Here is a 21,397-nt window from a genome sequence, read left to right on the forward strand (position 1 = left end):
TATTAGAGGTTGTTGTGATTAAAAAGAAGTAAACATTTTTGCATGTGAATACACAGCCTTAATTTCATTGTGCAGAAGGAGGCAGACTTGCAAAATTCAGGCGTGATAGGAAAATCTTTCTTTTCTTCCTTAAATGGAGAATTGGACTAGGGATAAACCTTGAGTTAAGACCAACTGCTCAAGCCTTGGATGGAGGAGAAAGGCATCTCCATTATACAGATGTTTGAAAATGGAGCCTTTTTGGAAAAGGAACATGGAATATCTGGTTTAAACTTTTAGGTCTTAAATTATGAAAAAAAAGTTTATAAGTTTTTCATTCTGTAATGTTAATTTTCTTTAATTGTCACCAAAATGTCAATAAAATCTGCTGTTCATACAAAAACCTCCAGGAAGTCATTTTGTATGAGTGTATATTTACATGAAACCATGAGTGGGACTTAATTCCAGGTTTGGTTGACACAGTGAGGAGCAAGTAACAGTACCTGTGTGATAGCAAGAAACGCACAAAGTGATGGAATTCAGCAGACACAGGGACTCAGGGTCAGAGAGGACTATCCCTACCCTCCTCTCCCAGGAATCCCTCAAACCACTGGGAGGACCTGAGATTCCCCTGGCACATGGGGTGGGTTTGAGTCAGGCCACTCGATTCACTGGTAGGTTACCCCGATCAAAATTCTGGTTACTCCAGGATTTGATGGAGCAGAGAAATATCTTGAGAACCTCCAAAGGACTCATTATTACCTCTTGAAAAATGTACGGCTCTCTGTTAGATGTTGTGGTTGACTTGCAAGTCATGATTAGAGCCACAGTTTAAAATGTAAATTGAATAAAATAATGCTCTTCACAGTTACACATTTAAACACAATTCTCATGCTGTTTTGTACTTTTAAAGAATGAAGAATATAAAGAATGAAGAATATGAAAATATTTGTTCCTCTGAACTAGCCAACATGAAAACATACTAATGTCAAAAAATATGAAAATCGGTTTTACTACAAATACATGTAACAGAGGATGTGAAAACTTTCATATGTTGTAGATTAGGAGATATAATATGAATCTGGGGTATGTTTTTTAATTTATTATATGGTGAATGTGTCAGGGGGCAAAGTAGACTCAAGGAATATCTTACACAAGTGAATAAAGAGTTTGTACACCAAGAAAGACTCTTAACAATGTCTTAGTGGTCTGGAAACGCTGAAAGGATATGGGCGCATGACCAGAAAAGATAAATTCTGGAAAGTTTTTCTTCCAGAACTTTATAATCCTATAAAAGCAGCCACAATGGAAAATGGAAAGAGAGCAGTGAAAAATGCACATACCCTTATACCTGTAAAACGAATTATTTCATCAAATGACAACAGAAAAAGTAATATATAATTATAAATTCATAACATAATGTAAACAATACTTGAAAAAAGTAATGGGAAGCCAAACTTTGGTTACTCATAAATCATCTCTGAACAGTGAATAGTATTATTGCTATCTATTTATCTAATATTGATTTACAACACACACAATCCTGCTCAAACACACACAGTTAAATACTTCAATAAATTAAGCTAAAGCTTGTATACCTAAATGATTAATGATGCAAAATCAGCATTTCATGAAAGAAAGATGCTGTCACTTTTCAAAAAGACAAATATGGAAGAAGACAGGATTTTAAAAAATTATTCAGGGAAGACATGCTATAGTTTAATTGTTCATTTTCATGGTCTCTCAGTAAATGAAGATGTTCATATTTGAGGAAAGTTAAAAAGTTATTTTCTATGATTGTCAGTCTTTTTAAATGACATGGTCTTATCCTTCAGAGCTTTAAGTACTGGATTGTCAGGAAAATCACAGTGGGCCGGGTTGCCTCATGACAATGGCCATTTATCAGTCCATAGGCCAAGTAGATCCATGAGCCAGTCACTCACTGCACCCCACAGTCCCTCACTGCTTCCTCTCAGTCCCATTAGAAGTGGGTGTAAGATTCAAGGGACAGATTGGATACACATAACCCGACGTCTGTGATTCAAATTTGAAAAGCTTTACTGCCTTGGCACTCATTACTCCCATCTTCAATTAAAAAACAAATGTGGTTTGATAATTAAAAAACTAAAGTGCTCTGTTTGCACGTGGATGGTGTATTTCATACCAGAAAGATGTTCACACAAACACTAGCATACCAGATTATAAAATGAAGGCGTAAGTCTGTGGATGAAGTCATACAAGTTCCTGATTGTATGACTCTCGAAAATTGACTCTTGAAAATTTGGTGGGCTGAAAAAACATACTGATGCGATCTAATTTCTGCTTAGAACTGTTGGACAGGCTGGCTAATGAGATAAAACCAGGGCCAGGGGAAAGAAGGCAGGAAGAAAGGGAGGAAAGAAAGAGAGGAAGGTCTAGTTGTGAGAGAAATGTCACACCCATCATTTCTCTGGCAGGCCTCCACACTACTCTAGTTACTAGTCTGTGCTAACAGGCGTGATCTCTAGATAGGGCTGCAGTCATTTGGGGTCACAACTGGATCACCAGTACCTGGTACAAAGTTCCATTCAAACATACGAGTGATAATATACTATAAGACAATTTTTGATGAAACTTTTCACAGCTCACTTCCATGCTAGTAAAACCCAACATTTTCTCCCTCTTTAACTTTTCTGTCTCTCTCTCTCCCTCCCTCCATCTCTCTCCCCATCTCCCTAACTTTCTCTGTTAATTCAAGGGTTTCATGGTGATTTTCTTGTTTCTGAGGTTATTTGTGATTACTATTAATGGCAGGAGGGGGGGCGGGGGCGGGTAGGGGGAACAGTATTCTTTTTTATACTTACCTTGCACATTTTAAATATATGATCTCTGCCAGTTAGATTCTTATTTAAGAATCAAGATTTCAGGCTATAGATGAAAATTATTAGGAAAAAAATTTCCCAAACACATAATCCATAAAGGCTGACTCACAAAAAGAAATACGCCTTCCACAATTATATCATTTCAAAATGAGTTTAGACATTCCTCCCCTACCATCAGAACCCCAAAGTGGGTGAGGTGGTTACACAGGCAGACTGTCTCGTTGGCATCTGAATCTTTGTGTGCAAAACATCCTGAAGTGTTCCAAAATCCAGAACTTTCTGTGGGAAGAAGTCAACAGTGTGAAAATGACAGCCGATCAGTTCCTTTCCCAGAACGGGTGAGCTTTCCCTTGGGGAACTAGGCCTCAGGCTCTTTTGTCTTGCAGTTCATCTGCAAAATGGATACTGTTTTGAAAACTGCCAATACTTAAAATAATTTCGATTCCTGGAATCATAAGATGTTATTGCGAGCTGGGCAGATAGAGATTAGGTGGTGGTTTTCAACTGTGTCCTATGGAACTGCCTCCTCAGGGAGACTGCAAAAACGTCAATTTTTAAAATTCAAAATATTTGAATATATATTTTACTTATTTACTGTATGTATATTGAGTATATCTATAAGACATATTTATTTAGTAGATCATATTTTATATAAATATATATTTAACTTAAATGTAGCATATTTAACATAAATATATTAATGCATGAATTGATGTGTAATTTATTTAATATATTTCAAAGTCACTTTCCATGAAAAGAATATTCCTTTCCAAATATGTTACATACTAACAAAGTAAAATATGCCAATTTCTTCTTGAAATGAATAAAAAGTTACTGTAATAAGAATTCTCTTCCCAAGCTACCTAAACTAAATTTTGCAGCTCAGTTGCCATCACACTTACATTGTGACTCACTCTGATCTGAGATGGAATTAAAGGAAATGGAGGTGTCTAACAAGGTTTAAAATTCAGTTGTTATTAAGACAGCCAATGTTTTAAAACTTACCATTTTTGTTCAAATCCCAGAAGGCACAGATGGGATGAGCCATTGCCTATATTAACATAAGAATAAACATGTGAAACTCTGTTTAAAATAAATGAAAAAAAAATCATACAATTTGAATATGGGAAATGAGTAAAAATGCTAAGCTTTTCACAAAGGAATAGATCACAATTAGTCACAGCAATACAATCCAAGAAGAGCAGGCAGTTTAAGGGGTTTGCTCTCACAGACTTCAAACGGAAATCAACTATAGCTCCAGAGGAATCATCACCTTCTCCATTTATCTGCAGGTTACTAATTATGTCTCATCGTAAAGTGCAATTCTAAGCATTTAGTGAAGCTCTTTACACTAAAATTTCACTTCATCTTCAAAATTCTCTTTTATTTCTAGGTATATGCCCAAAAGAATCGCAAGCAGGGACTCAAACAGATATTTACACAACCATGCTCAGAGCAGCATTATTCACAATCGCCAAAAGATGGAAGCGGCGAAAGTACCCATTATGAAGATGAGCAAAATGTGTGTGTGTCTGTGTGCGTGAATGTATGCAATGGAATATCATTCAGACTTAAAAATGAAGGAAATTATGATACATGCTATCATAAGGATAGAACTCGAAAATACCAAGTGAAATAAGCCAATCACAAAAGGACAAATACTGTATGATTCCACTTATATGAGATATCAAAGCAGTCAGTTTCATGGAGACAGAATAGAAAGGCAATTTCCAAGGACTGAGAGAGGAGGGATGGGAGGTGTTTCATGGGGACAGAGTTTCAGCTGGGGAAAATGAAGAGGTTCTGGAGATGGATGTAGTGATGTTTGCAGAGCAGTGTGAATGTACCCACAGAACTGCACACTTAGTAATGGTTAGAATAGTAACTTTTATGTTATGTATATTCTACCAATACTTTGGCCATCTGATGCCAAGAGCCAACTCACTGGAAAGAACCCTGGTATTGGGAAAAATTGAGGGCAGGAGGAGAAGGGGGCGATAGAGGATGAGATGGTTGGATGGCATCATCGACTCAATGGATGTGAGTTTGAGCAAGCTCTGGGAGACAGTGATGGACAGGGAAGCCTGGCATGCTGCAGTCCATGGGGTTGCAAAGAGTAGGACACAACTTAGCTATGGAACAACAACATATTCTACCACGATAAAAAAAAAATTCTTAATGGATGAAGGAGCTGAAACAAAGGAGGCCAAAGGGTAGAACAGGGAAGTCTCAGAGGGTTCCGTGACAAAGCAAGGCGAATTCTTAGCAGACTTCAATTCCAAGCCTTACTCCTTATCAGCCGGGTCACTTCCTGCCTGCCTTCCTGCCTGCCTAACAGTCGAACCGTGACTGGGAGCCTCTATAAAACAGGGGAACACTGTGGTTAGGCCACTGAGGACAATAAGAACCCCCACATAATTTTATAAAATAAACAGATGAAGCAGAAAAAAAAAAAAGGCAACATTTGCCAAGATTTTAGACAAGCACTAACCTCTCAAACAAATAAGTCAACTCTCTCCTGTTTCTCCTATTTCCCTTCTGCTTTCCCAGCTTCAGTCATCTTTGACTTTAAAAGGGCTTCCCTGGTAGCTCAGCTGGTAAAGAATCCGCCTGCAATGCAGGAGACCCTGGTTCGATTTCTGGGTCAGGAAGATCCTCTGGAGAAGGGATAGGCACTCCAGTATTCTTGCCTGGAGAATTCTATGGACAAAGGAACCTGGTAGGCTATACTTGCAAAGAGTCGGATACAACTAAGCAACTTTAACTTTCACTTGACTTTAAAAAGACAACAAAAACCTTTAATGACACAATTGTGCCCTGTGTCTAAATCTAATTTAGCTGAAGTACTGGGTTGGCCAAAAAGTTTGTTCAGGTTTTTCGTAAGAGGCACAAAAATACGAATGAACTTTATGGCCAATCCAATAATTATTTGTTGCTGTTGTTCAGTTGCTAAGTCATGTCTGACTCTTTGCGACCCCATGGACTGCAGCACACCAGGCTTCCCTGTCCTTCACTATCTCCCAGAGCTTGCTCAAACTCATGGCCATTGAGTTGATGATGCCATTCAACCATCTCATCCTCTGTCAGTCCCTTCTCTTTCTGCCCTCAATCTTTCCCAGCATTAGGATCTTTTCCAATGAGTTGGCTCTCTACATCAGGTGGCCAAAGTATTAGAGCTTCAGCATCAGTCCTTTCAACGAATATTCAGGGTTGATTTCCTTTAGGATTGACTGGTTTGATCTCCTTGCTGTCCAAGGGACTCTTAAAGAGACTTCTCCAGTTCCACCGTTTGAAAGCATCAAATCATATGTCGTTTCTTAAAAGGAGTAGCTCTTTCCTTCACTCTTATTCCTCCTCAGATGACTGAATCCTAGATAAGACTAAATTTCCCTCCTTCATCCTACGGCCACCATCTACTGTGACATTACAGGACTACCAGACTCGCTGGTTTTCCCTTTGTGGAAAACAGCCCCCGACAAGGTACAAGTTACTTCTAACCAAGTTTTAAAAAATGCCTCAGAGTTCTATGAAACAGTCAGCCTCTGTCCCATGGCTGTTTGCAGCTTTTCTTTACCTGAGTTCTTGTGTGTTTGATCTTTATCTGAACAGGATCCTTCAGATCCTGGATAGTAATGTTTCCAATACTGCACGCCATCACATAGCTCACTAAGGTGCCTTTCTTGGTTCCTACATCCTTTTAAAGAAAAAAAAAATGTGTATTAGTCAGAAGTACACCCTTTTATTTTATTTTGGTGCTCCAAAGTAAGCAATCTGTCAGCACTTCTTACACTTAAGATCTTCAGTTATAGAACATCCTGTTTATAAGATCAAACTGCTAGCTTTCCTGAAAGAGCTCTGCTATTTCCCTTATTATAATAAATACATTGGAGGAACCTTAGAGCCAATGCTGTAAGATAATGTTCATAAAACTTCGTTCTTGACTGCTGTGACTGATGTCAGCCAGTTAACATCTGAAACAATGCAAACTCACAAATAATACACACTCATAAAAAGCTGCGAGACAGTTAGATCATTTCCCTACCATAAAAAGTAGATGAAGTTGTTTTCCTCTAAAGAAATAACAAGGAAATATGGTGTGAAAAATAAAAATCAATTCATCTTTCAGGTTCATGACAACAGTCTGAGTGTTTACTAGAAGTGAAGTGAGTGAAGCTAAAGTCTCTCAGTTGTGTCTGACTCTGCGATCTCATGGACTGTGGCCTACCAAATTCCTCTGTCTATGGAATTCTCCAGGCAAGAATACTAGATGGGTTGCCATTTCCTTCTCCAGGGGATTTTCTCCACCCAGGGATGGAACCCAGGTCTTTTGTATTGCAGGCAGATTCTTTACTGTCTGAGCTTCTAAGGAAACCTGAGTGTTTACTAAAGTGAAATGAAATGAAAGTCGCTCAGTTGTGTTTGACTCTTTGCGACCCCATGGACTACAGTGTCCATGGAATACTCCAGGCCAGAATACCGGAGTGGGTAGCCTTTCTCTTCTCCAGGGGATCTTCCCAATACAGGGATAGAACCCAGGTGTCCTGCATTGCAGGCAGATTCTTTACCAGCTGAGCCACCAGGGAAGCCTGAGTGTTTACTAATGTAAACCTAAATGTAATTCTACTGGATTAAAACTCCAGCAGAACTCCTACCATCTCCGATTGTACACTTGATGGCGTCTGTAGCTACCACTTCAAAGTTAAGGTTGTCAGGAAATTAAAGTAATGAATCTGTGCTGCAAAATGCCTGAGAACAATAGGTGATGATAACTTTCTCTTTTCCTTTGTATTTCTTGTTGAACCTCCTCAATTTCTCTATTACAGCTTGTAAATCAGCCCTTTTCGAATAACTACAGGATTCCTTCAATGCTACCTAGTTCTCAGCACCCAGAATATAGCTTTTTATTAGGTTTGTGTGCACTCTCTCTCAATAAGGGGGCTATGGTTTGGAGATATCCAGCCTTTCTGGTAAAGAGGAGGGGTGGGAGAAATTAAAGAGATTGACACTGACACACATACACTATTGATACTATGTATAAAATAGACAACTGATGGGAATGTACTGTATAACTCAGAGAACTCTACTTGATACACTGTACTGTCCTAAATGAGAGGGCAATCCAAAAGAGAGGGGATATGCATACATATACAGCTGATTCATTTTGCTGAGCCGTAAGTCTTCCCTCGGAGAGGGCAATGGCACCCCACTCTAGTACTCTTGCCTGGAAATCCCATGGACGGAGGAGCCTGGTAGGCTCCAGTTCATGGGGTCGCTAAGAGTCGGACATGACTGAGCGACTTCGCTTTCACTTTTCACTTTCATGCATTGGAGAAGGCAATGGCAACCCACTCCAGGGTTCTTGCCTGGAGAATCCCAGGGACAGAGAAGCCTGGTGGGTTGCTGTCTATGGGGTTGCACAGAGTCGGACACGAATGAGGCGACTTAGCATCAGCAGCAGCAGCAGCAAGGCTTCCCTGGTGGCTCAGGCAGTAAAGAATCTTCCTGCAATGCAGGAGACCTGGGTGGGGAAGATCCCTTGGAGAAGGGAATGGCTACCCACTCTAGTATTCTTGCCTGGAGAATTCCATGTACAGAAAGGAGCCTCGTGGGCTACAGTCCATGGGGTCACAAAGAGTCAGACAAGACTGACTGACTAATACTTTTACTTTTCAGAAGTTAATACAACATAGTAAAGCAACTATACTGCAATAAAAATTAATTAATAAAAAAATACTCTTATTCCGTTCCCTTTTTGAGGGGAGTACCATTAGAACCTTCCATGTTTTTCAGTCTTCTATAAATTTACTTTAAAAGGGAAACATATGTTTCCTAACAATGTCGAGGATTGGGAGATGCCAAAGGAGAAGGAGGTCATCACGTGAGAAGATGAGACTCAAAATGAAACAGTGACTGATCTTATAACACTAGGACTTCCTCCAGCGCCCACCTCTCCTCTCAATGACCTCTTCTCCCACTATTCACAGCATCCAAAACCTACTGCATTTTTTTTGGTATTATTATTATTTGCTGGGGCTTGGCAGGTACACCTGGAAGTATGTAGGATCTTAGTTCCCTGATCAGGGATTGAACCCAGGCTCCCTGCATTGGAAGCGTGGCATCTTAACCACTGAACCACCAGGGAAGTCCTGTCCTATTATTTTAAAAGGTGCCATTGTTACACGTCTCCAACAACTTTAACAAATGCATTTTTAAGTGTTTGTAGCTATTAAATCATTCAGAGCAATTGCATGTACTTACATTGTTAATTTACTCAAAAATTGTATATAGCTTGTTCTTAAAGCATTTGCTGATAACATTTTAAAGTGTTTCAAGTTAATGACTATAAACAGTTCCATGTTCCTCCTTTTACTTCCCTGTAGCCTCCTTTGCCATTCTTCTAAATGTGATGCCTAGCGCAGTGAAAAACATTTCTACTGACTTTGAAACTTGCAGCTCTCTCTTACATAGGTCACACTGTTTGATATACACAGGTATCCTCAACATAACAGATAAAACTTTTATTGACAAGGCTCAGTGAAACTGCTCAAAATGAGCTGTACTTTCAAAGGCAACCAGAGGTCATCAGTGTTTGCTGGCAGGGGACTTACTAGTATTTGGAAACGATGCCAATAAAAATGATAATATGTGCTCAGCACAATGCCACGCTACTCGGGGGATGTGGGAAGGCCAAAGGCCATTTGAAATACTAATGGGAAAACTGATTAAAGCCAAGAATGCTGCTCATTATGTAAACAGTGCTTCCCGCTGAATCAAGAAAAAAAACCTTTCCTTTGGCACACAATTTCTTTAACTCTGAAGATCTAAATTGCTGGAGAGCATAAAATACTTAACAAAAGAAATAAGAAATAATAACTTCTCCACAAATTCCATTTCTAATTGCATTAACGCAAGTCTTAATCTGATTTATTCAAAAAACTTAAATGAACACATCTTATTAATAAGCATATGATTACCAGAAATAAAGTATTTAGAGTTATGTTAAATCACTTTTTAAAATATAGTAGATTAATTTTTCTATACCTCTTGACATATTTTCGAGAAACCTGAACTTTTATCTTTCATTTTAAGCAAGAAAACTATTTCTGATTGAAAAATAGTAAGTTAATGAACACTTACCTGGAAAAGTCCAGTTTTATTGAAGAAAGTAAATTGTACTCTTTTAACTAATACAGAATCCTCTTCACTTAGGTTCTCAAGTAAGTTCGGAGGCAAAATGACAGAAGCCAAAGGATCCATTTGTCCACTCTTAAAATCCATCTGTCACACACACAGACACAAGTTGAGTAACTATTTTTAAATTGCAATGATAACGTTACTCCCTAGGACAGTAACTGCCGTCATCAAAACTCAGCTTGGTCTCCTCTTTACCTCCACCACAGTCTCTGCCCTCAGTATGAGTCCCTTACAAAGGCCTGGATCTTATTCGAGTTTTGCAAATGTGGCAAAACAAGAAATGTACTGAGTTTAACTCAAACCGAGAAATCTACAAATCAGTTGACATTTTCAAGTATAAAGATTAGATTTGCACGTAATAGATTTTGAGTTTTTCTCAAAACACACTGTGAAAAAATAACTACCAGGAAAAAAAAAAAAAAAAAAGACTGGAATTCATTTGTTTTATTGCTAAGAATGAGTATCTTTTCACTGAGGAAGCAGCTGAAGTTATATGAGCGTTCTTGGGTATCATTTTTCCTGAACCCACAGATCACGCCAAAGAGTGTTTTCCTGCAAATGGACCTGAAATGAGACTGATGCTGACTGCTTTTTAACTCTTAAAATGTGAAGCAGAATTACTCCGAAAGAGCCGCTGGTCCAAAGCAGAAAAAAAGTTCTTCCTTATATCCAGATTTTTAAATATTCTATCTTGAATTATCTCCACAGTTAAGAAGCATGACATGCCAGCCACTTAGGTGTTCTCCCATGTCAAGGGTGATGTTTCAATCATTTCATCTGCCCATGTGGCTAACACTGTCTAGTACCTAAGAGGAACTTGACAATTGTTTGCTGAAGTGTCACTTGAACAGGTCAGAGAGGATCTCCATTAATCTGGCCCCGAATTTCTTGTTCAGCCTCATTTTCATCTGTCATTCTTAGCCTTCTATACCCGGAGAAGGAAATGGCAACCCACTCCAGTACTCTTGCCTGGAAAATGCCATGGATGGAGGAGCCTGGTGGGCTCCAGCCCTTGGGGTCGCTAAGAGTCGGACACAACTGAGCGACTTCACTTTCACTTTTCACTTTCATGCATTGGAGAAGGAAATGGCAACCCACTCCAGTGTTCTTGCCTGGAGAATCCCAGGGATGAGGGAACCTGGTGGGCTGCGGTCTATGGGGTCACACAGAGTCGGGCACGATTGAAGCGACTTAGCAGCAGCAGCAGCCTTCTACACCACCGTTTTTCAAAATACAATCCTCACACCAGCAGTACTAGCAAAATACCTGGGAACTTGTTAAAAGTGCAAACTTGAGAGATCCACTCAGGACCCTAAATTAGAGTCTCTGGAGATGGGACCCAGAATTTTTTTTTTATTTATTTATTGTTGGCTCTGCTGGGTCTTCACTGCGGCACAGGCTTTCCTCTAGTTGGGGCAAGCAGCAGCCACTCTCTAGTGGCGGTGTGGGGGCTTTTTGCCGTGGCTTCTCTTGGGTTCTTTGGTAGCTCAGATGGTAAAGAATCTGCCTGCCTGCAGGAGACTCAGGTTTGATCCGTGGGTCGGGAAGATCCCCTGGAGAAGGGAAAGGCAACCCACTCCAGTATTCTTGTCTGGAGAACTCCATGCACAGAGGAGCCTGGTGGGGCAAAGAGTCAGACACGACTAAGCAACTTTCACTTTTCACTTTCTCTTACTGCAGGTTTCAGTAGTTGCAGCACATGGGCTCAGTAGTTGTGGCTCCCAGGTTCTGGAGGACAGACTCAGCAGTTGTGGCACACAGACTTAGTTGCTCTGCGTCATGTGGGATTTTCTCAAACCAGGGATCAAACTTGTGTCTCCTACATTGGCAGGTAGATTCTTTATCACTGAGCCACCAGGGAAGCCCCAGCAATCTGTTTTGGTAAGTTCTCTAGGTGGTTTAATAGTTTGAGAAATACTGGCACACCATGCATCTTCCCATCTTTAGGTCCTTAAAAAGGTCTTTCTTCTGACTAAAGGAAAGTGAAAATCGTTCAGTTGTGTCTGACTCTTTGTAACCCCATGAATTATACAGTCCATGGAATTCTCCAGGCCAGAATACTGGAGTGGGTAGACTTTCCCTTATCCAGGGGATCTTCCCAACCCAGGGATCAAACCCAGGCCTCCCGCATTACAGGCAGATTCTTTACCAGCTGAACCACAAGGGAAGCCCAAGAACACTGGAGTGGGTAGCCTATCCCTTCTCCAGGGGATCTTCCTGATCCAGGAATCAAATCGAGGTCTCCTGCATTGCAGGTGAATTTTTTACCAACTGAGCTATCAGGGAAGCCCTTTCTTCTGATTAAACTAATCCCATATCCCACTCCCAGTAGGGTGGTACTCACACACAGTTTCCACTATCACCTCCACTATCACCTCCTGGAGAAGGTAAGCTGAAAGTATACCTCCTCTCTGAGTCCACATGCCTTATGGCTACTGCTGCTATTAATCTTAGTCAGCCTTCAGACTTACCTTCCACCCCTAGAACCAAGATCTCCTTGCCACAGCAATTAGCAGAAGATCAGAGATTTTTGTCTAATTGATTACAGAAACCACTAACTTATTACCTGGAAGTATGATTCATTATTGCTTGGAAGACCAATGCTAAAATTTGAAACTTCATTGGTCTCTGGGGACACAGATGATACTCCAAGAGCCAGATTCCGAGTTGTGATATTCACGTGTGTTGTGCTCTGTAGGTCTATCTTGAAGGCCAATTCATCAATTGTTTTTAAAGCTCTAAAGAAATGACAACAGCACTGTTAAGGAACATATTTTAGGTACCTGCACACATGTGATTTCCTGCAGGACAAAATACAAACCAAATAAAATCATCCTTAAATCTTTTGATCTTAAAAAAAATTTTTTTGACCTTAATACAAATACCCATTAAATTAATTACCTCATATCACAATAATATCAGTTAAAACACTGAATTCTAGAGATAAACTTCAAGAGAAATATATACTTTAAGGAAAAGCAACAATAAAGTTATCCTAAACAAATACTCTGTTTTTCATGTATTTTAGCCTTTCTTTCCTCATACAAAATATTCTCTTCCTACTTTATACTGAGTGAGAATCAAAGGAAATAATATGATAAAAGTAATTTTTGAATTGCAAGACCCTGTAAAAAAAGTTTGTAATTATTATATGCATAAGGTAAGTTAGAGAATACATTCTAACAAAGATAAAATTTTCATCAAAGAAATTTGGTTGAAAGAAAATAGAAAGGAAAAATATCTCAGTATTCATGCATACTCAGCTACTCAGTCATGTCCTGCTCTTTGTGACCCCACATACTGCAGCCGACCAGGCTCCTCTGTCCATGCAATTTTCCAGGCAAGAATACTGAAGTGGGTTGCCATTCCCTCCTTCAGGGAATCTTCCCGACCCAGGGATTGAAACTGTGTCCCCTACATCTCTTTCACTGGCAGGCAGATTCTTTACCACTGAGCCATCTGGGAAGCCCAAATATCTTAATACTAACACATTAAATGAAATAATTGGATATAAATTGAATTATGTAAAAATAGGTATATTTCACCCTTCCCTAGGCATTTTCATTTCAGAAGTATAACAGTTACAGAGTAGTAGCTGTTTTGTGTCACAGTCCATGGAATAGTAGACAACAATGACCACATTATACCTAAAAGATGTGAGCTGAATGTTTGCTAAGTATCTCCTTTGCAAGCAAAAAGTGTCATAAATTTATATGTATATATAATATACTCTAAATATAAAAATTATATTTATGCTAAATATATAAATATACACAATTTATCTTTTGAATTTATACCAGTTAACATTTTTCAGATTAAAAAATGAAATACCAATAATGTCTTTCTGGGACTATTTACATTACCTAGCCAGGTGGGCAATCCTAATCAAATTATTTTCTCAAAAAAAAACAAACAAACAGAATTTTGAAGTACATTTTGTGAATGATCTTAGGAAATATCAGTGGATCTTCTAGAGATTTAAATTATGGAAGCTGGGCACTGAGCATTCAGATCTGTGAGAAACTACACAACAACATCTGTATCCAATAAACATTACTCTCTGGAAGAAAAACAAACAAACTTACTCAGAAGACGACTCAAGCAAATCACTGTCTGGGCTGGTTAAAATATTAGAAAATATATTCATTAAGGTTGAGCCAAGCGTTATATCAATGTTTCCTTCTCGATTTACAATCCTTTTGACCTTTTCTACGATGCTGGTGATATTGGCCGAGCTTAATGTCTTCCCATCACCAGTTAAATTTAAAATCTCTTTGGCAACTTCCCCTAAAAATAGGACAGAAGAACAACATACAGTTTGACGTGTGTATTCTGAGCAGGTCTAGGAATCCAAAACATAGTATAACATTTCAGTTCACAGTAAAGCAGCAAATCAGGTTCCCTGTGTGTATCCCTTAGCACGATTTTCACAGGACAACAGTATTTCTTTACACACACAAACTAATTTCTCTCCAGTGAGACACAAACTGTGCTTATAAGCAGCATAGGTAAATAACTTAGAGGGACCAATATTCACACATAGTTCTAAGTGAGATGCCCGCAGAGTCACTAAATAAATATGTATTTGCTGCTTAAAAAAACACACACACAATTTTAATATATATAGTCTCTTCTCCAAAATTTTCTTACTATTGTTAATCTACTACAGAATAAGTATAGCAGAAACTCAGAATGAGAAAAAACAGTATTTTCTACTTTAAGTGAGTCAAACAATCATTTGCTCAGCTTTTAATATCATAATGGTATCAGGACATGATACCACAGAACAGAACGTGTCCAAAGAAGATAAAAACCATGAAACTTGAGGTCATCTTATTTTCTTTTGGAGAAATGAAGATATCTCTCACTTACTTGAGCAATTGGAGGTATCGGGAGGCCCCCATTTGGCTACAGAAGTGTTGTTAGGGTCATAATAACTATAAAACAAAAAATATAAAACATTTGGCAGACATGACATTACAGCTGACAAAAGCAGTTAATAATAAGCTTTAGAATTTCCCTTGATATCTAGGTAAATTTCATTTGAAAACTATAACAATGGACATAAAATTCATATTAAAAGTTCTTATTGGGGGAAAAAAAATCATGCACATGCATCAGGGGAAAAAAAAATACTAGCAATAGCCTATATCCTAGCATAGGCTCCATTAGGTTGCTAAAGTTAAAAGCATAGTTGTTAACGTGGATCAAGCACCACTTTAAGAACTTTCTAGATAAAATCTCATTTTGATTTCACATAACTTCGTAAAGCAGATTATAATCCATGTTTTATAGATGAGGAAACAGACTTAGATAAATCAAGGAATTTTCCAAGGTGTCACAGGCAGGAAGAGACAGAACCACAGTTCAAAGCCAAGTCCCTTTCTTTCCTCTCCACCACTTGTCAAACCCAGCAGCGGGGGCAAAGTATTTCTACATGGGAAGTTTCAGTGTCTGAATTTCCCTGCAAGAAAATTCTCATTGAAGGTAGGGTGGAGGGTGAGGAATTGGATTTGGCTTATTCAGTGAATCCTCTGTTAATCTGTCTGAGGTTTCCATTCAACAATTAGAGAAAAATCCACACCCTGACAGTCTCCACTAGCAGACTGCCCTAACCTGGATCTTGTCTTTCTTCTTTCTGATCTCTCTTTTCCCCTCCAGTGATGACCACTCCAAAGATTTAAAAAGACTTGGCATGTCATGTCACTTATATGCAAGTCATGTCATATAAATGCATGTCATGTCATGTATATACATGTTATGTCACGTATATGCTGGCTCTGTTCACCAACTTTGCTCTAGAACTTCCCTCTGGTTTTCCAATTGCTCCATCTTTCTTTGAAGAAGGCTAAATTAGCATGTTGCTTGAAGAGAAAAAAACGCTTTTCTTGGTAACCTACCTTCCTCATCTTTACCTCACATGGATTTGACGTACAAAGAGATTCCTGTCCTTCTTTCCTATTAATATACACCGCATGGGAACTATGGAACAGCGCCTGTAACTCTGGAAAGTAGGTACATGGAGTTTGCTGGCGAGAGTTAAGAAAGTATTACCATGTTCGTGAAGCAAAGAAGCCCGGTTTCTCTATACAGGGAGTTCTGTATTCAGAAGGTTGGATGCTTGGCCATTTATAGCCTTCGGGTTCCTCATCAGCACGACATACACCTATATGAAAATAAGATTCAACATGAGAAATATTAATCTATTTCTTGAAATTAGAGATGCAAGATGAGAGCAAAACAACAATGTTGGTAATTAGGTATTTATTCCATGCAATACTGAAATAACAGGTTTTCATGTTCAGAATTTATAAAAGCTTATGCTATGCTAAGTCACTTCAGTCGTGTCCGACTCTGTGTGACCCCATAGACGGCAGCCCACCAGGCTCCCCCGTCCCTGGGATTCTCCAGGCAAGAACACTGGAGTGGGTTGCCATTTCCTTCTCCAATGCATGAAAGTGAAAAGTGAAAGTGAAGTCACTCAGTCGTATCTGACTCATAGCGACCCCATGGACTGCAGCCTACCAGGCTCCTCCGTCCAAGGGATTTTCCAGGCAGGAGTACTGGAGTGGGGTGCCATTGCCTTCTCCGCATAAAAGTTTAGAAGCTATGAAAAATAAACATTAGCTGCATTTCATATTCAAGATTGTATCTTAAAAAATCATCAAATAAAAACACATACTTATGTGAGTATAAAAATGAATCAGACAATATTATTCCAACATAAGTCATTTGTAGATAAAATTATTAAATAGTTGTTGTTTAGTTGCTAAGCCATGTCCAACTCTTTTGTGACCCCATGGACTATAGCCTGCCAGGCTCCTCTATCTACGGAATTCTCCAGGCAAGAATACTGGAGTGGGTTGCCATTTCCTCCTTCAGGAGATCTTCCAACCCAGAGATTGAATTCGCATCTCCTGCAATATCCTGCAACGGCTGGCGGATTCTTTACCACTGAGCCACCAGGGAAGCCCCTAGTATAGCGGATTTATTGGGAAACAAACAAACAAAAAAACGACATAAAATGAAAACTATCCTGAAAAATTCAAAATGTAATTTAATCTTTTTCAAAGAAAAAGCCTATAAAATAGTGCCTCAACAGTGTTGCTGTTGCGTTGCCAGCATGTTTAATAGAAACAACTTCTGGTTGCTCTGAAAGCATGTTTCACCCGGCAATTTGCTGGGGGAATGGCAAGAAGATAGCTGTAGGCCACACATCTTGCACACATACCTTCACCTCAAATCATCCCACTTATTGTCTAAAAACTGTCTGGGTGAGAGCTATGACATAAATAACTCAGACTTTACACTTTAAAAATGTAAAAATAAAATCACTATATTGATAACAACAAAATCGCATATTTCGTACTGAAAATAGCAAGTTACACGAAGACTACCGGAAACCAGTAGTGTAGTTACCAGTTAAACATTTAAATAACTTTCCGATCTGTATTCTGAGATTTTCTCTTCCCAATTGGTAGAAATTTTTCTATAGAAGCAAGGTCTCCTGCATTGCAGGTGGATTCTTTACCAGCTGAGCCAAAAGGGAAGCCCAACAATAGTGAAGTGGGTAACCTATCCTTTCTCCAGCAGATCTCCCCGACTCAGGAACTGAACTAGGGTCTCCTGCATTGCATGCAGATTCTCTACCAACTGAGCTATTAGGGTAGCCCTAAGGACTTCCCTGGTGGCTCAGACAGTAAAGCGTCTGCCTATAATGCGGGAGACCTGGGTTCGATCCCTGGGTCAGGAAGATCCTCTGGAGAAGGAAATGGTAACCCACTCTACTATTCTTGCCTGGAAAATCCCATGGACAGAGGAGCGTGGTAGGCTACATTTCATGGGATCACAAAGAGTCGACTGAGCGACTTCACTTCACTTTCTACAGAATAACAATACATTATGGAATTTAAGTGGTATAAGTAGCATTGTGTTCAGTCCTGACTCTTTGTGGCCCCATGGACTGTAGCCTGCCAGGTTCCTCTGTTTATGGAATTTTCCAGGCAAGAATACTGGAGTGGGTGGTCATTTCTTCCTCCAGGGGATCTTCCTGACCCAGGGATGGAACTTGTGCCTCCTGAACTGGCAGGCAGATACTTTACCACTAGCACCACCTGGGAAGCTCTAAGTAGTATAAATTGCATGTCCAAGTGTGCAGAGAGAGCTGTTCAGGCATTCCTCAGCCTCTGAGGAACAGAGACAAGGCTGGTCCTCATGGGCTCCTTTGTCACATACAAACTACATTCATCAAGCTCCTTTTTTGTGGAGACCCCTATGTGTGAAAGGGGAGCCTTTGTACTCTACTCATCCACCTGTGTCCTCGAGGCACTGGTTCCTCGAAACCACGTTCCTCCCCCCGCCAGTATTGATATCTGAGAAAGCTCATTTCCCTTGTGTAAAATGTAACATTTGCAACAACCTATATACATCCTCCTGTATGCTTTATATCATCACTAGATTACTTACAATAATAAATACAGTGTAAATGCTATGTACATAGTTTTAAATATAATGTATATGCTAGGTAAACAGTTGGCCAGGCATGGCAAATTCAAGGTTTGCTTTCTGGAACTTTCTGAATTTTTTCCCCCAAATATTTTCAATCCAAGGTTGGTTGAACTACAGATGCAGACGCCATGGAGACTGTGTATGCTGACACATTAGAGATGAGGGTTTCCTCAGAGAAGCAAGGATGCCTGCTTCCTTGTTGCACTGCGATTCTGGCTGTAGTCATAATCATGCTTTTAGAGGCTGAGGAATATCTGCTTCACTCACTTCAACTTCCTGAGTGTGTGTCTAAGGAAACGTGTCAAAGTTTCCCTTTCTTTTGAGCTCTACTAATTCACCTGATTAGCTGTCATCATAACATTATAATGGCTACTTTACTTTTTGTTATCCAATTTTTTGAGCCATTTAACTTTCCTCAAAGATGCCCATCAAGGTGCATTCATTTATTTATTCATGCATTTAAATGCTCAGGAATGTGCTGGTTGCTGGGAAGGAGGTGGGAAGTAAGAGTGTTGAGAGAAAAATAAGATGTGTTCTCAAGCCAGAGGAAATTTCTGGTTAAAGAAAATATATATGAGAACACAAACAAGTCCAGTCAAATTCAAGAGTTTTCTATACCGATGGTACTTTAGGTCTGTGGACTGTACGAGGTGGGGGCTCCCAGGCAGTGATAGCTATTTGTACATAATGATGTCAGAAAAGGCTTCGCAGAAGAGGTGACTTTGGGCTGTCCTTCATATCATGTAGGTGATCATCAGGTGGGCAATGAGAGGCGAGGAAAGAAATGGGCAAAGAAAGAAAAGAGCACAGCACGTCTGGGGAAGAGCTGGCAGCACCACACCTATTGCTGGAGGTTAGGATGTGAATGGCGTCCAGGTAAGAAATCAATCTAGGTTTGGGATAACTCCCAGAATTTCGGTCTATTTCTGCATAGATGGTGGTATCATTAACAGAGACAGAGAACATAAGAGAAAAGGATGTCTTACAACAAGAAATTGTCTTTTATAAGGTTTACTTTATTGGAGATCCCATGTGCACATACACACACTCTCTTTAATTCCTAAAGTTGAAGTCAACTCTGGTCAAGGTTATCTTGGCATTTTGCTCATATTCTTAGTATTTTCACAACAGGTTCCTAAAATAGGGTATCAACTTCCATCTGCCTCTTCATTCCCTTGGATTCATAGGTATCAAGGTGCTATCTTTTATGTTAAACTTGTCACCCATTTGTTAACAATGTCACCAACAAGATGAACTTTATCATCAGAAAAATAGCTTTAAATAAGTAAACACATGAAGAATATTTTTGTTGATTTTGTTTCAACTTAACCTGTATATAGTCACATAAATACATATAATAAAACAATTAAAGGCACTTACCCAGTTGTCTCACATTCACTTTATGTAGCCTCAAGCCCTCATCCAGGGACTCATTATTTCTTAAAAGCTTCTGCTGAATGGTTCTTCCTTCTAATGTGGGATTGTTGGTAGCATTATAAACCAAAAGGGCCAAAATCACCAACCTAGGAAAACAATTCAGATAGAATTGTTGTTGCTGTTGCTAACCAGTCAAATCATTTTTTGGTGGAAAAACAGAACATTTGCATATGGTAATAAGAGGGTAACTGTGAAGTGTTGAGATTTAAGAAATACATCAAAGTATTCAAAGACTGCTGTCCCTGTACAAATTATAATGCTAAAAAATGTTTAAAAATTATAACCTTAAAAAAATATCAATATGAACATTTTATAGAATACTGCATGTATTATCTATCTTATTACCCCATTTCTTTTAATAAATACTTTAATATTTTATGCATACATTCAAGAAAGAATCATATTTGTGGTTAATTCTACACTGTTTCTTTAAAGTCAAAAATAAAGTTTTTTAAGAAAAATTAGAATTTCAACTAATCTGATTAAACAATTAACTTTTAAATTACTATTATTATTTACTAATATGTTGCTGTTTCTCCAGAACTGTGATAAAATGCTTTTCTATCTCCATGAAGCATTTACTAGTACCCTGTACACTGAAAAGTTACAAAATAAGTACTTGAAATTCACTTAGTAATTGGCTGGCATGTTACTGAAGAAGTTGATATATTGCTTGAACTGGCTTGTCTTTAAAAAGAAAGTATCTCTATGGGAAGCAGAGATATATATCCTAAAACCCCCACCAAAACTCTGGTTCTACAATTTAAAGTAATATAATCTCCTGTTCACTTGTAATCACATACATAGTCAAAAGGGAAAGCAAAAGATGCCAAAGTGAACCCAGTAGCATTGTTTCTGAAATAACTATGACGTTCTCAGAGGAGAGGCAGTAGCATATTTGATTTATGAAATACTATGGGTATCAACATAAATGAAATAGAGTAGTAACATATTTGTGATGCTAAAAAGAAGAAAAATAAGTGAAATCTTTAATAGTCCACGTTAGGTGAAATTTTAAAATAGCCCTATTTTCCCTCTAAATATCTGTAGTTCACAATTCTCATAGTTCACTCTTAAGAGCTATTTATCTCTAAAATCACTTACTGCTTACTGTTCATATAGGAGTCATATTTTAGGATGAGAAAAACACAGATGTGAATATAATGTTGAACTGTTATATCATAATAATTTTTAAATGACCTATTAAAAAAAAAAGTATCCCTTGATTAAATTATTGTTGGATGCTAAACTTCACCATTCCAGTAACTGAGAACTTAAGAGTTGGCAATGTGAACTTTTACTTTCCTTGAATATTGAGAAGACAGTACGTTTGGATGGTACTGACCCAAATTCAGCAATTCAAGAATGACCGTGCATTTTCACATGTCTTATCTGTGTTGTTTTCCTCTCTCATCCTG

At 38.8% G+C, this 21,397-nt stretch overlaps 1 protein-coding gene across 5 annotated transcripts in view; it reads right to left on the reverse strand.

The window, feature by feature from the left end:
• The window catches only part of ADGRG6 (adhesion G protein-coupled receptor G6), a 153,909-nt gene that overhangs the window by 31,620 nt on the left and 100,892 nt on the right, over positions 1–21,397 (reverse strand). For all 5 annotated transcript variants that reach the window (XM_006066166.4, XM_006066168.4, XM_006066167.4 and 2 more), the window contains 9 exons: positions 19,923–20,065; positions 16,089–16,200; positions 14,907–14,971; positions 14,120–14,321; positions 12,601–12,772; positions 9,978–10,118; positions 6,415–6,534; positions 3,846–3,891; positions 3,013–3,119 (listed from right to left, as the gene is read on the reverse strand). In XM_006066166.4, coding sequence (XP_006066228.3) covers positions 3,013–3,119; positions 3,846–3,891; positions 6,415–6,534; positions 9,978–10,118; positions 12,601–12,772; positions 14,120–14,321; positions 14,907–14,971; positions 16,089–16,200; positions 19,923–20,065 — 1,108 coding nt within the window. The remainder of the gene's footprint in view (positions 1–3,012; positions 3,120–3,845; positions 3,892–6,414; positions 6,535–9,977; positions 10,119–12,600; positions 12,773–14,119; positions 14,322–14,906; positions 14,972–16,088; positions 16,201–19,922; positions 20,066–21,397) is intronic.

The sequence above is a fragment of the Bubalus bubalis genome, chromosome 10 (assembly GCF_019923935.1).
Source record: "Bubalus bubalis isolate 160015118507 breed Murrah chromosome 10, NDDB_SH_1, whole genome shotgun sequence".
Lineage (NCBI taxonomy): Eukaryota > Metazoa > Chordata > Mammalia > Artiodactyla > Bovidae > Bubalus > Bubalus bubalis.